This window comes from Agelaius tricolor, unplaced genomic scaffold (genome assembly GCF_023055355.1).
Source record: "Agelaius tricolor isolate 1412-34295 unplaced genomic scaffold, bAgeTri1.0.p SCAF_3, whole genome shotgun sequence".
In the NCBI taxonomy this organism is placed as follows: domain Eukaryota; kingdom Metazoa; phylum Chordata; class Aves; order Passeriformes; family Icteridae; genus Agelaius; species Agelaius tricolor.
In genome coordinates this window covers 48,373,584-48,389,808 of record NW_027269263.1, presented here as the reverse complement: position 1 = coordinate 48,389,808, position 16,225 = coordinate 48,373,584, and the positions used below count along the sequence as shown (strand labels likewise).

Below are 16,225 nucleotides of genomic sequence, written 5' to 3'. Positions count from 1 at the left end.
GTCAGAGTGGTGTAGGAAATTTCTTGGGCTTGTCTTCAATTCAGCGAAGGCATCCATTGTTTGTTACATTGAAAGGCTATGTGGAATACAGATAGTTCTTTGGTGGAATACATTTGTTCACACATGAGCATGAATCAATGGATAACTGCAAATGGGCATGGCACAGCCTGACAGAACAGCGTGTTATGGATGCTAAATTAACCAGTAATCAGTAGTTCATTAAGCTACACCACCTTCAGAGAGGTCCCCATCTGAAGCCAAAGGCTGCAAGCCAAAATATTTCAATGAATAGAGTTCTTCATTTTCTCCTGACCTGCTGAGGGAAATGCACACTGCCAGTAGGGTCTGTCAGCCTGTTCTCATTCCCCACTCACTGACCAGCCAGCAGAAAGCAAAGACCTGCAGCAGCTCCAAAGGCAGCACAGATGCCTCCTTCCCAAGGGGTTGAGGTGAGCAAAGAAGTGCTTCCCTACTTCCTGCCCAGGCAGAAGCACTGCTGGGTGCCAGCTGCCAGCACTGCTCTCAGAGCTCAGAACCCCTCACCCAAAAGTAATTGCAGAGATGTTCAGTCAGACAGAATCTTTGAAACTGATGGCAGAACACTAGTACTGGAAATACTGATACCTCTGAAAGTAACATAAATCAAATTAGGCCTCAAAATACTGAAATATAAATTTTTAAAAGCGTGTGCTGATGTCTAACTCTATACTCTTCACATTGCTCATGCAGTAGCAGTAGGATCAATGGATGTGGCTCGGGGCACAGTGCAGCTGCTCACACAATGTACCACTTGATTTCAGCAAGAGCTGCAGAGAACAGTTCCCAATCCCGGGTCCACAACATTCTCCTCCTCACCATGTTAAATCACCCACCCCCAAAGAGGTTCTGTGTTAATCTTTTTAAACTTCTGCATGGTTGAATCATTGTACAAGTTCATTCAATTTTTTCCTCAGGTAAAATTTCCACTGCAACAACAGAATCTTTATCTGTCAAACACGTGAGTGAAACACAAGGTAGGACTAAAGGAGCAGGTAAAAAAAGGTTTTCAAAATTTTTAATGTCTAAAAAAGTTCCAGGAGTAGAAAATTACTAAAACAGAATAAAATCATTTAATCAAGAATGCCTTTTCCCTTTACAATATTTTTTTTAAGAAACAGGACTCTTAGAGGCACCATTTTTATTCCCTTGCAATGCCTTAGAAGACCTTAATGTGTAGAACAAAGCAGAAGAAGCTGCATGGCTCCTAAGAGGAAGATAAAAAGGCTTTGTTTTCTTGATCTACTAAACACTACACGAACCCAGTGTTCCAACAGCCTTTGGTCAGGCAATTCACAAAATATTCCTGTCCAGCCCTGGTAACACTGACAAATAAACCTCTGCTTCATGGCTTCAATGCTCTCCAGGCTGGGTTTGCCAGTCACCCGGAACCTGGGGCCCCTCTCTGAGTGATGCACGTGGATCTTGAAATCCCTGGGTGACAAATGGAGGTAAGCGGAGGAGTCGCTGTTCCTGCGGATGCATCTGCCATTCTTCTTGCACAGGACTTTGCTGCAGAGCTTGGCTGCTGAGGTCACATTGATGACATAATGGCCCAAGGGTCCGTCGATGTACCGCTTCACCGTTAAGCAGCTCTCCTGGGAAAAATAAACAGCCACGACACATTTCTAGTATCTAGCATTATGTCCAAGTTTATTGTGCCTAAAAAGATGCTAGTACTAAATTTTTCTTGTCTAAAGTAATCCATTGAAATAAATCTTGTTGGACTCACATACTGGAGGGATATATTTGGTTTAAATGAGTTTATTTCCAAGATTTGAAAAGAATTGACCTCTGCTATAGTTACTATTTGAGTGCCTGATAGGAAAATAGTGTAAGATTAGGAAGGAATTCCAGGAAGTAGAAAGAGAGTTAATATGGTTCATATCTGAGACTAACTGGTTCCTTAAGTAGAGATTTCTGGTAGCTGCTGACTAGGAGAAGTGCATGGGACTAACAGGTTTTAAAGCACAAATTAAGTCACCACTCTGGCCCTGATCGCTCCAATACCTTCAGTTTACAGGAGCCACATAATAGTCATAAACCAGCACAGAAATTGCTGCAATTGCAAATAGAAAGTTCCAGTTTGGATTTCCTGGTTCCTCTGAACAAGTCAGTGGTACTTTGCCAGAGACTTCAGGAGTAGGACAGCAGACTGCATGAAAAGCAGAGTGGGCACCAAGGCCCAGGTTTAGGAATGAGGGCTATCCTGCCATGCCTCCTGGGAAAATCCAGTCCTGCCTTCCATCTCCTCAAGGTTTATTTATGAAAGTCTGAAGAACCTGGGAGAAGCAACTGGGGCTTGTCTTGTGACATTGTTTTCCATGTAACATTTCAACATTAGCAACTGGAGAAAATACCTCACCTCCAGGCTCCATTCCTTCCCAGTCAATCTGGACAATTGTCATAGTTACAAAGTAGAACACTGTAAAACAAGCTGTGCTTATATCTCTATGGCACTGTTTTGAAACATGTCTTTCTCCTCACCTGGACTCATTATTCCACTGAGCTACAAATGACCTGCCCAAAGCAATGTGCTCTGGAGCAACAGGACTTTTCAGCCTAACAGAATTAATGAGACCTTAAAGAGTGCTGAGCCATCCTCCTCCCTTGTTGGCTGATGGCACTGATAAAGGTAGATATGGAGGGTGTGGTGCCAGACAAGAGGCATTGAGGTGATTCCTGAGAACTGGCAAACTGATCTGACTGACCTTTGAGCTGGCGTACTGCATGCTGCCCCAGAGAACAACTCCAGCTGCTCCCAAAGCTGCGCTTTCCCCGATGGTGCTGACCAGATCCCTCTGAAAAAGAAGGACAAATCCACACATGAGAAAAACAAATATACAAAAGTAAAAGCAGAAAAGCATTGGGATATGTGCATTGCTTCTTTTTTCCCCCAGAGGGAACATTGATCCTGCGGTATATTCTTCACAGTAAAATCACTGTTTAGTTTAGAAAGCTCTTCTGTGTCTCTACAAAGGTTTGCATAGGTGGCATTCATCAGTGGGTCTCTTAAATAATGAAATCTTTATCATTTATTCACAAGGGTTCCTCCAACCAAGCCGGTGGAGTAAGGATTTAGTGATCTATTTTATGTACTAATCTTTGAATGATTACCAAGCCTACCTAGGTAACATTTTTGGCAATGATCATGAGTCTGATCACACATCCTGGATCATCCTTACAGTGTCTGGCTGCAGTTGATGGCTTTAGGCAGGGTCTAACTTGTGCTGCTTTAGCCATGGTACAGACAGGGCTGCTGCTTCCACCAGCATAAGTGCCATTAGTCCAAGAAACATATCTTTGAAAAATTAATCTCTCTCCCTGATAAAAGTGCCAAGTGGGGGGAAAAAAGCCAAATGCACACACCTGCATATTTAACCATGTCCACTTTTAGAATTGAACCAATAAGGAGCTGAGTTGTAGCAGTAACAATAACACAACTCTACCACAGCAGCCTGAGTGTTGAATAGGAGTGCCTTGCCAACCACATGGCAATGTATCTTGCACATGTCTTAAAGACATTCTCTGAGATTATGAATATTGTGTCTAGAAAAATACAATTAAATCTTCAAAAATATGCAGGAAGGAACTTCTCCCCCAAATTTCAAGACATACTCAATTACATCTAAAACCATTTCTGTCTACAAGAGTTGATTAAAAAGTAATTCCTGATCAGTATTTGTAATGACAGACCTTACAATATTTCTCAATTTGACTAAGAGAAAATTCCTTTAAAAAGATATTTATGGTCTTTTTTACAGTCTTTGCAACTCTTTAACTGGAGAACAATCAAAAATACCAGCCAAATTATCTCAGTATGGTGGTAGAAAATTTAGAAAAGCAAAATTACAGAGTGGAAGAACTATGTTACTATTAATTACTACTAAATAATATACTCTTTGTGTAAATGGGCCTGCATTAATTTATCAATGCGTAGTTATGGAATTTTCATTCCTGAAACATTTGTGGCCTGAGAGATACAAAAAAAGCACAAATAAATATCATGGGAGAGGGAGAAGGCACTGAAGAGTTGAATACAATTACGGGGAATTCAGAGTGAGCAGTGGCTTTGACCCTCAGCTAAAGGTTGGACAAAAAAACGTAGGAGAACCTGCAAAAGTCTGGAAGAGTAGAGCTTGCCTACTGGTTCCTAGTGCAGAGTTCAGAGTGATTTAAGGTGCAACTGGTCTTGCCTGAAGCTCCTGTTGCTGCTGATCACCCAAACAGTCTTTTAGAGACTGTCATTACTCTTAAAAGCATACAGACCAGTAGTACTTTTTAAAGGATAGTGGTAGATCCAAACACCTGTGGACTGCAGGTGTTATTTTCAATGGGGTTAAGGAGGATGGGTATTTACTATGAGAATTAATCAATTAATCAGTTGAAAAAAAAAAAGGAGTGTGTTAATTAAAGATCAAAATATCAAATGTTAAAAGAATGTGGAATTCAGTCTGTAGTGTTGGTAATGAGGGTTCCCAGGCCTTTGTCATCTGCAAAACATTTTATGAAGTTACCAAGATGCAAAGACTGGACTGTGATTCTACATTACTCACATGACAGTTGAGTGATTTTGCATTAACACATTTCAGATCTCATTAAGAAAATGAATTAAAACTTATCAGACATCCAGAATAAATAATCAATAAATATTTAGGATTGTTGGATGAACTAGGACCTAAGAAAACCCTGAAATAAATTTTATATAAGTAATATGCTCTGGGAATTAGAGTGCTTGATCAGAAGTCAGTAAATCTAAATTTTTTATAAGCCCATTTCCCACATCTTTCTTTTGTTAGTTTTATTAGATCACAAATATATTACAGCACTTCATGTCTAATTCATATGGATATAAAACTGACAGAACTCATGCTTAAAGTTCTTCCAGGCCTCTAGATGTGTGAAGTCCAATGGCACTGATAATTTCACACTTAAGTCCCTGAGGCACCTACTCCTTAACTTTCCTGCAATCTAGAATTACTACCTTGACAACACTGAAAAATTCAGCACTTATCTTTGGCTAAGGCCAAAATTTGGCATTTTATTGGAAGGTATGTTTTCCTTGGGATTCTTAAAGGACTCTTACAGCCCCTGCACAGGTGCTAGATGCTGGTGAAAACAGCAGTTCACCACAAAAATATTGTATAGGACTTCATTTAATAGCTTTCCTTACACCTTACACCTCCTCTTTTTGTATTCTTTGGAACAAAGGTCAGGTGCTAAGAGTCCTTCCCAGAAGGAGAGAAATAGAAAGAGCTGGTCTGACACATAATCTCCAGATAACCCTGTGGAGAGGGTTACCTTCATCCAGAGGTTTCAGATGACATCTCTGTCTGATGCCATTTCACTTTGCACCAACTCAATGAATGTTCAAAGGAGAGAAAGAGAAATAAGTGGGAACCCAACTACAGCTTATGATAAATTTGTGTTAATGATGAAGAACTGAGTGAGGCACATGAACTCCACCAGCAGCCTCAGACACAGCAGTCCTGGTTTTGGACTGAACATTTGCCCCTTCTACACAGCACAGCTTGGCCTTGGTGGGGGTTCACTGGAATAGCTCTTCTTTGAGAGTCTAATAAAAGCCTCATATGGAAGAAAACATACAATGAAAAAAAAATAGATATTTTAAATATTATTATCTTAACATTTTTCTAGCTGGGGAATCCTAATTTGTTTCTCGTATCAGACTTTGGTGACTGGTATTTGTCCAAATGATTAACAAGTCAACAAGCCTCTTCCCTTGTGATGCTCATTTCTGTTCAAGCTTTTGGGGGCAGTGTGCAACTACCTAAGGTCCTCAAGACTAGGCTGGGCTATCCCCAAATGGACACCTGATTTGGCAGAGAGCAGGAGGAGGCTCTACTGTCTGTCAATGTTTCTTTGTATTTAGATCACCCAAGTCACTGCACTGGACCTTAAAAGAATAGGAGGTGAACTAAACCTTTAGTTTTGGAGCTCGAGATGAATGTGAAACAAGACAGTCAGTTCTAGTTACATGTTGAGGAAAGAAAAAAATCTGTAATCTTGAAGAGCCTTAGTTACAGACGAGTTTTCTGTATTCAGCAATAGTAGTTCAAGCCTGGCATGGTTGCAGGGGTTGGTCTCTATACACATGCACACCTGGTCATCAAAGACTATCTGTAGGGGAACAACAGGACTGCTATCCATTATTAATCATTTGCCAGTTGTCATCGTGCTTTATTAATGATTTCAGCCATCTAGTCAGGAAGCACAGATGCTACTGTGTGACTTCCTCCCCCACAAGCTTAGTAGTGAATTGTCCAAGCAGAAAGTTTCTAAATACCCTACAGATGGCAAACTGCTTGTACACATTTCTAGCAAATACAAAAACCTTTCATAATTATTTGGATCCCAATTCCAAATGTATAAATTATTTCCAAGAGAAAAAGCAGGATTAATTTCTCAGACACCTTAAGCACAACTCACCTGTTTTCCAGATGCAGTCAGGGTGAAAGGTACAGCACACACAGCTACAGCATCTGTCTGGGACCTGGGCCTTTCATCTTTCTGAAGGTTTGATAGACCTGTGCCTCTCCCTCAGTGACTCTGACTCACAGCCACTTTTTCTGACTTCACTGTGCAATTTCACATGAGCCCTTTGCACAGAAGGGTTTGCACACAACTCTTGAATGTCAGCAGTGTTTCTGTTGGGATAGAAAGCACAGCTCTTGCACAGCTCGATGGAGCAAGGCTGTGGTTATCCTGGCCCAGTCCCTGGCAGAGGTCAGGTAACTATCCCATCTGCCCACTGTCCCAGTTTTTCTGTGGCCATTTAGCCTGGATGTCACTGTCCTGGGACCTTGCCTTGTCACCTTCATGCACATTGTTTCTGGAGCTCAGAGGTTTCATGCCTTGTTTGTAACTTTGTGAGCATCACTTAGGGGCTTGGCATGGGTCAAATGAGAAGCTCAAACCTAGTCTAAAACCTGAACATACAAAACCACATTTAAATTATCCAGTGGCTCCAGGGCTATGAAAGAATACAAGAACATTATTTTTGTATCATTTCTATGTTTTTAAATACAACCCTGCAAGTTCCTGTCAGACCCCAAGCTGTTCTCACAGATCATGTGCATAGTCTGGCCACGTTAAGCCCTGTCCCATGTTGAGTACCCCGCCCATGCTGTCCTTATTAGAAAATATGTAGTGGAGCATAATCTAAATATGTTCCTCTGGCTATGTAAAGATCTTTTTTAAGTTGTAAAGCAATCTTTCAAGCATCCAAAAGTAAATGGCTACATACAACTGGAAAGCAGGCTGATGAGTTAAAGAATGTAACCTGAGAGAAGCATCACTCCAAATTACTACTGTACTGTTCAGAATATAGCTTAAGGTAAAACAGTAACTATGTACCACTACATATTTTGAATTCACACATAACTGGTAATAGCATGCTAGTTTTCATAGCTTTCATGGTATTTTTATATTGATCAAGGGACTAATTAATTTTATAAAAATGTATTATTACAGACTGCATTTGAAGAATTGTTATGTATTTCCTAGCCTGAGTTCTTCAATGAAGGTTGTTCTGGGTGACATCCTGCCTGTACTGACCCCAGTGACTCCTTGCCTCCAGGACTAGGCTGGCCTATCTGCCCATGATTTCTGAGTCAGCTAGCACCTGTGATTTCCACAGAGAAAACAGCTCCAGAGAGTTTCTGGTTGCTGAAAATGAACCAGACCAAATTCCTAATTACTTCTATGTACAATTTGCTTTTCAGGGGCAGCCTGAAAGTATAATTTGCTTCCTGGGGTCAGCTTGAAGCATTTCTCAGGCTCTCAGGGATCTGCTGCACCTCCTCAGCTCCAGGTCCCAGCTGAAGCCCCACACAGCCTGTGGTTTACTGGGCTGAACTTTGCCTTTTCCCTTGCCAATTCTCTCCCTTTTTCTGTTCTAGTTTGAGTCAGGAACTTGTCTCTGGCAGCATTAGAAGGAATCTCTCACCAGCTCTCCATAAAATAAAGGGAGGGAGCACCCTCAGATGACCTTTGTCATCAAGGGGTTATTTCCATGAGTTCCCTGTCCCAGATTTTCTCCTTTCTCATGAAATTATAGAAACCAAAGAAAAACATTTGGCACTTGAAGCAACTATTAGAGAAATGAATAAGTGTCTGTGCATCTCTATTATTGGCATAAACAAAGAGCAACAATCATCATTACACATCCAGAAAGTCTGAGATTTACACATATATAATTTACCATCAGTGTTGTGGCCAGTACATATTTATTGCACTTGAACACTGGTTGATGGGACATTGCATGACTCAAAAACTGGGTTTCTTTGATAAAAAGACTCCACAGTTTAGCACTAAATGTTAGACATGAAGATGTTGTACTTCTGGCAAGTAAGATAGATGGCCAATGCTCATCATGCAGGAGTTAGGAACTCCAGGACAGATTGCTTTACTTGGACTAGTTTATTTCTATATTGAATGAATTTATATTTGCATAAAGAAACAAAAAAGCCCTGAGGATCCTTTCTCATGAAAGTTTAACTTTCCATGGCACTAATTAATTTTAAACGTCACAATATCTGTCAAGCTCATTTCACAAGCTGCCCTGGAAAATAAAAGTATCAAAATGAATTACTTCCCTAAGAAACATATTTCTTTATACTTTCTTTCTAAACCACCTTCATTAAAAATATACAATGTTATCTCCCAGAGGTAGACCAAACCACTGCAATATTAACTCTTGAAAGGCAGAGTTTTGTACTGTGACTACAGTACTTTCTCTCAGGGGGCTGCCTTAAATATGAAAAACAAATGTGTAAGTGCTTTTAGAACATACTTTTTCTAAGAGGCTATTTCTAATTTTTACATTTTGAAAGAAGTCTGTCTGCTTACCTCTGTTAAAACATGAAAAGTATAGGCATAGAATGGTCTGGAGTAAACAAATACAGGCAAAACATAGTCTGTTCTAGCAATTGAGGCAACACGTATTGCCTCTTTAACCCGATAGTGAACAAATTTTAGTGCGTTTGGGCTTGACTTCAGTGCATAATCCAGGTATATAGAAGGGTAGAGAGCAGTGCTTTCCTTCCACAGCCAGAGCAGGAGGTCATTGCGGAAGGACTCAATGGCTGGGCATTTCCCTGTGTATGTCTGGGGGTGTTCTTTGTAATCGTAATTGTAGCAGTCTGGGTAAAGGTAGTAACCCCACAAACCATTTGGTCTCATATGCTCAGCCAGAAGGATGGTGTTATTCATAAAACTCCTGCCAGCATTTTCAAATTCTTCTTTTGCCACTTTCCTAATTTTGTCCTCTGACCACCGAGGATGCCGTCTCCTAACAATCTCGAGAGATTTATTTCTATAAATGCTTTTATTGCCCCAGTTCCTATCCCACTGGGGCCTCCAGTTTTCCCAATCAATGACTGCGAGTCCCTGAAATTTCTTCATGGGTATGCAATAGTCAATGTCAGACTTTGCTTTGCTGAGATGTTTGATAAGACTTTCGTTCTGGGGCACCCCTCCATTAACAGGGTCTCCATTATCTGAGTAGTAGGGGTAGTATCCCAGATGGGTGTGGTAGAAGATTGTCACGTTGGATCCACTGAGAGTCTCGTTGATGTTGGAGGCAATGTCAAAAACACCGAGGTCCAGGTCCACCTTGTATCGCAGCCGGCACTGCTCGGTGGGCGCGTTCCAAACCACCAGGAAAGGCTTGTGCAGGACCGGGGGCGCCCGCGCCGGCTTCGGCAGGGCAGCGTCAGCCACAGCCAGCAGGGCCAGCGCTGCCAGCGCTCTGACCCGCACAGCCATGGCCTGGGGTCCTCCTGGGAAATGGCTGTGCTGGGCCCTTGAAGACAAAACCAAGATGAGATGTTAGGAGGGCAACGTGAATGATAACGGTATGTGTTTTGGTTTGATTTGCTTTTGATAACATTTTGATAGCATTGATTTGCTTTTGATGACATTAAACTCAGTGCAAAGAGAGAAACGTGCAAAACTGATCTTGTAAAAGTTAACACTAATTTCAAATGCTTTGAAAAATATTTTTATGGACTACAGTCTGGAAACTTTACTTTCTTTTCACCCAGACTCCTCACACAGTTGTTTCAGACGTTTCCATAACATTCATTTGCTCCCTCATGTCTACAAAATTAGATAATAAAGTAATAACCTAAAATGACAGCATAAAAAAAGAATTTTCTCCCATTCAAAATCTCAGCTTCCAAACAAGCTCTGCTATAGTCAGCCTGACTTGCCTAGAAATCATCACAGCAGAGCTACAGCCTTTACTATCTCCATATTCAAATGGTCACAATAGGAAAGGTAATTTAAACAAAAGGCAGACACTTCTACCTCACACAGGAGGACACCTTAGAAACTCTGCAATTTTCAGGATATGAAAATATTGTTATCTACCCCTGAATTTCATTTTCATTTTCTAAATGAATAGATGCAAGAGTGATAATCAATCTGAAGGCTAGGAGAGGGATACCACTAAAGACTTAGTGGTCTAAGCTACTTATTCCAAAGAAAAATTAAATATCTGTATGTTAAAGAAGATAAATTACATTAAACAGATCTGAACTAGCTGAAAGAACATGCTGTATCTTTGAAAAAGGGGCTAGTTTTTAGAAATGAGGGGTATTCATAATAATTTTTCCTTTCAGGGAATGATGTTTTCCCTGATAGTCACACTGGCTTGGGGATGCAGTACTCTGGGAGCTGCCAGAGCTGCAAGGCTGCTGGTACCCTAGACACACCCCTGCTTTGTACCCCATGCCCACAAGTGGCTGCTCCAGAATTTCCCTCTGCTCCAAAATCTGTCTCTGCTCCAGAGCACAGCTCAGCTCTGTCCTGGGTTTGTTATTCAGATTTCTTTGCTGATCTTTTTATGCTACAGAGATGATTAAAAAGGTTTCTCTATGAATATACATAGTTTATCATCTCAGTTGTTATTTCTATCATTCACCATTTTAGGCACATGTTAAATTACTGCAATCATTGTGTGTGTTGCAGGTTCAATTCATGCACCAGACATGTGAATTTTAAATGTCCTGAAACTTGATGTTTCCCTATTTTTACATCCATTTTAGTGATTTCTCTCCTTGCCCGTAAAGTCTAGCTTTTCTTCTCTCTGGTATTTCCTCAGTTAGCATCAGTTAATCACTGACTAGAAGAGCTTCCCCCTGAAAGTATGTTTGCTCTAATAAGTTATATAATCCAGGACTTCTTCCTCTTTCATTTGTCCGTCCATGCCATTCTTCCATCCTCTGGGTTAGATGGATCTTTTCCTGCCTGACCCTGCTCTCCTACTTTTCTGCCTTTCCCTTAAACTCTACTTTGTCCTTATGTCTCCTACAGAGCAGCCCTTCTCTATCCTCAGCTTTGTGGTTTTCCATCCTCACTCCCAGAAAAGCATTGAGTTCCCTCACCTGTGGTCTGATATGAGAGCAGCTTCCCAAGATGAGAAGGGAGCAATTTTCATGGAACTGTGGCTGGGGCAGGGAGTGAAAGGCAGGACAGCAAGAAGCCAAGAGGCAGGATTTCCCAGGAGCAAGCCCTCACTACCAAGCTAGAGAGCTATGCTCTGTTGTTCCCTCACCCACTCTCTGAATGCTTGTTCTGTAGACCTGAATACAGATTTAGCACCCAAGTTTTAAAATGTTGTTCATAATCTTCTAGATCCTATTAAGGACAACATCCTTGAGTGAAATGGGCCATTTCCATCAATCCAACACTACTTAAATCCTGCCTGTTCAAAAAGGACAGAAGGTTATTTTCACTGCACTGATCTATTGGAAGGAAGTCTTATGCTTGCAACTGGAATATTTTTCTCCATCTTCCTGCAGTCTTGCATAATCATCTAAGTAATGCCATGGCCTGAGAAAAACAAAACAGCTGCAAAAACTTCCTTTCCCTTCCTGTTTTATACAAACTGTGGAACACACCACAGTACTCTGCATTTCTTCTTTGATATAGCAAATTATCTTACTACATCAGTAAGTGATTTTTCATTATTTGGACTGGACTGCTTTGCAGTACATATGAACAAATCCATAAGATTAACACCAATTTTCTCAAAAAGTGGTAGCTCAGATGAAATGGGAAGAGCATCAGGAAAAGGGAAAAGACCTTTAGTGAATTTCTGAATAAGAAAAGATCTGGGAAAAGATCCCAGCTTCCTGTTCCCACAATCCAAATGCTTGATTGTTCAGCCTTGTGTTATTATGTACATATAATTAGATCAGTTTTTTAGATATTAATGACTAACACAGTATAGTTCTTGTCTAGATCTGAGAACCCCAGACATTAGAATATTGCAGATAATAAATCATAGCAGAGTTAGGTCATGAGATAATATTGCAGGATAATTTTAAGCTATGTATTTTTAGTTCTAGGGCAATTCTTGTTGCCTGACAAGATTTTAAGGCCCCTGACAAGACTTTAAATAACAGAGTGGTTGAAGCTGGAAGGTACCTCTGGAGGTCCCTGGCTCACCCCCAGAGCTGTTCACTCAGGACAAAACATCACAAGTGACAAAATGAAAACATTTATCTCAGGAAATGTTAAATAACTCTCAATATTTGGATTGACCAAATCTTTGAAATTGTGAAGAAGGCTTGACATGTTGCTCAACTCTAGACATGCAGATTTCTGCACTCTACAAGATGAATCCCACAAACAAAAAAAAAACAAAACAAAAAAAAAACAAAAAAAAAAAACCAAAAAAAACCCAAACAAACAAAAAAAAGCTGAAAATCTGTGTAATCCTGCTCAAGCTGTTTAGAAGTTAGGATCTGATCAAGGGCAGTCATTCAGAATCCTCTAGTGAATACTTGATACCTCCAAAAGTTGCTGTAAATTCCTTATTTAAAGCTACATGGAATTAGCTACCCAGGGATCTCTATTAATCTAAACAAGATAAGTGCATAGATACCATGCCCACCTTTTAGATGGCTAAAACATCTCACTGCAATTAAAGCACTGCATTTCATTGCAAAGCAAATCACTTTTCATGCTACTTTTTATTCCACACAGGACACATTATCATACACACAGTTCCTTAAAGGGGAGCTAGTTAGAGTAAAAAGATCATCATTTTAAAAAGTTCCAATATAGTTTCATTAATCTGCAATTAATTCTGATGTTATTTGTAGATGGGAATTTAATTACAGATACTTTTTCTTTAAAAAGTCTTCTGAAGGCAAGGGAAACAAGCTTTCAAAGAAGCAGACAAGCCTATAGTTCTGGATGATGAGAAAATAAATTATCTGTTGTTTCACAAATGCATGAAGGAACCTCTAAACAAGAACAAAACATCTTTTATTACAATTTCCATTGCTCTGTCTTTGGACTTTGTCCTTTTTACTCTCATGCATGGGTACTAATTGGAGTGCTTTAATCCCTGCTTTTAATGAGCACAGACACTAACGATTCTTCCCTGGAGCTCATTATCAACTTTGGTTCAAATTCTCCCATTTTTTTCTTTTTTTTGATTCAATGACACATTATCATGCTCAGTTTAACTTCTCAAACATGCAGATAGCTTTCTGTGGTGCTACAGTGTTTTCAGAGCAGAATATGCTCTCAGAGTTTCTGCTCTATATTCTAAAAACAAAAATGAGTTCTTCATAAGTGAATGAAGAACAAAGCTGACGAGAGTTTTTTATTTATTCAGGAAATTATGAATCATGTTTTCACTGCACAAATTGGCATGTAGTTTTCTATTTGCCTCAGTTTCTGTTATGCAGTCTAGGATGAAGCAGGTTGTGGATGGACTTCAATATATCCTTTAGTAAGTTTGAATTTTGCCATTTCTTGAATTTCTTGAAACATCAGTTCATTTCTGCATATTCCCCTCATAATTTTTGTAAAAAATGCAAACTTTTCCCAAGTAAATGTTTACTTTTTACAGGCTTAGTCCAGCCTGTACTCAACTGTGTTTATTAGTCAGAATTCCACTCTATTTTGATTTCCAAATAGTTGAAAACACCTGAACTAGACGTCTTAATTGCACCCTTTGATTACAAAATATACTAGTTAAAATTCATTAAAAAATAGACTGTCATGCTAAAGAAACCTATTTGCACACCATGTGTTCCAATACAGATCAATGATTTCTCTAGATGGACAATTCTTCTCTAATGGCTTTTATTGATTATCCCAGCATTTTTTGCACTGCAACAGATGACATTGCAGCTGCTGTTTATTATGATTTTTATGTTGGTCATATAACCAGACAATACAACTTCATAACAGCCAGCAAAGTCATCCTCTCATTTTATACAATTAGCTATAACGTGATTGGTTTAATCTGTGAAGTGTGCATTATACTGCACATCTGTCATTGAACTCAATAATTACTTCAAAATTCAGAAACAAACTTTTTAAAAAAAAATCTGTAGTTCCTATGGTAACAGCCACCCATGATTCCCCCATAAGCAATATCTGATTAACTTAATTTAAAATCCAGAATAGGAAAGAGTAGTTAACTCACAGAGGAAAGGTTATTTTTCCTACAAAAGGTCATGTATTGTGATCTAAACCAGATTTACAACATTTCTCCAAGTTTGTTTTCAGCCTCTCATATGTGCTATTGACTGTTGTCTTGCACCTGCTGAGCATACTTCACACTTTGTTTCGTGGCAAACATATTCATTTTAGCTGGTGTTTCTCATATTCGTAGGAAATTATTTTTCTAGGAAATTAAATAAAATCTGATGACAAAAAGGGACAAAATGAAACTGAATTATTTGAATTCCACTGAAGAATGTATAAAATTGGCAGCTAGAAGGGTCCTTTTTTGAAGGTGGGCTGACCTCATTTGGTGTAGAAGTTTTTATTATGGCTAAGAAATACAGACATTTCTACTGTATTTAAGGGGGGGGGTTGCTTTTCCACACAATCACATTTCAAAGTTGCTTGCAAATTATTTAAAAAATCTCATGCATGGATACCTTATTCCCTATGAGGTATAGTTTATATGCATATCATATGTATTTACCATATGTTTATCTACACGTATTTCTCTGTCTTCTTAGGAAACACAGGAATGACCAAATCTGTCAATTTTGAATCTGTCTTGGTCTGACCCTGTTGTTATTTTACTGTTTGAAAACTATGCAAAAATTCTTGTTTTTCCTGTTTTTATTGAATAGTGTTTTCATGAGTAAGCTGGAAAAATGGACAGAGAATACCATCTTAACAGAAGTATTCTGTCTTCAAACCTTCTGTGGTCCAAAAAACTGCATCCAGCTCCAGGACCCACAATATAAGAAGGACATGGATTTGCTCCAGTGTATCCAGAAGGGGGTGATGAGGATGCTCAGATGCTCAGAGTGCCTCTCCTATAAAGACAAGCTGAGAGAGTTGGGGTTGTGCAGCCTGGAGAACAGAAGGCTCTGGGGAGACCTGAGAGCAGCCTTCTGGTACCTAATGGGGGCCCAAAGGAGATGTGGAGAAGGGCTTTTCACAAGGGCATGTAGTGAAAGCACAAGGGGAAATGGCTTCAAACTGAAAGACAGTAAGTTTAGATTAGATGCAGGGAACAAATTCTTCACTATGAGGGTGGTGAGGCTCTGGCACAGGTTAGCCAGAAAAGTTGTGGTTGCCCCATTCCTGGAAATGTTCAAGGCCAGGTTGGATGTGACTTTGAGCAACCTGATCTGGTGGGTGGCATCCCTGCCCATGACAGGGGGGTTGGAACTGGATGATATTTAAGGTCTTTTCCCACCCAAACCATTCTAAAATTCTGATTCTATGTTTGTAATCTCTCTTAAAGATCAAAGATCTGAAATGAGCCTATGATTGACGTATTACAGTTCCCTTCCAATAGGTGAGCATAAATACCTGGTTGCAAAGCATGGAGTAGCATCTCTATTTTTGTGCAAAATATATGAAAAGAAATTCAAAGACCAAGGAAATGGAGATCCAGGCATATGCTGCTATCATTGCTGATGTTTTTGTACACTGTGGATTATTCATGTAAAAGCAAATGGAAAATGCCAGAGGACATTCTTTGGTGCATATCAAAGATTTACAGTAAATAATTTTTGGGGCAGAGTTTTGCTTAGGCAATTCCTGTTTAGTTTTATTCTTTCTGTTATGTGCAGCTTGTGTCATGCTTTAAACTGAGAGAAAAGACTGCAAAGAAGCATGGAAATGAAAGGGAAAAAAACAGGTATTGACAAGATATTTTTCCCATGGAGCC

At 39.7% G+C, this 16,225-nt stretch overlaps 1 protein-coding gene across 1 annotated transcript; it reads right to left on the bottom strand.

The window, feature by feature from the left end:
* Positions 1–1,205: 1,205 nt before the first annotated feature.
* On the bottom strand, positions 1,206–9,825 carry LOC139588717 (hyaluronidase-1-like). The gene is made up of 3 exons (XM_071424323.1): positions 8,908–9,825; positions 2,748–2,837; positions 1,206–1,634 (listed from the first exon to the last, which is right to left on the bottom strand). The coding sequence occupies exons 1-3, from the start codon at positions 9,823–9,825 to the stop codon at positions 1,206–1,208; spliced, it is 1,437 nt and encodes a 478-aa protein (XP_071280424.1).
* Between the last annotated feature and the right edge of the window lie 6,400 nt (positions 9,826–16,225).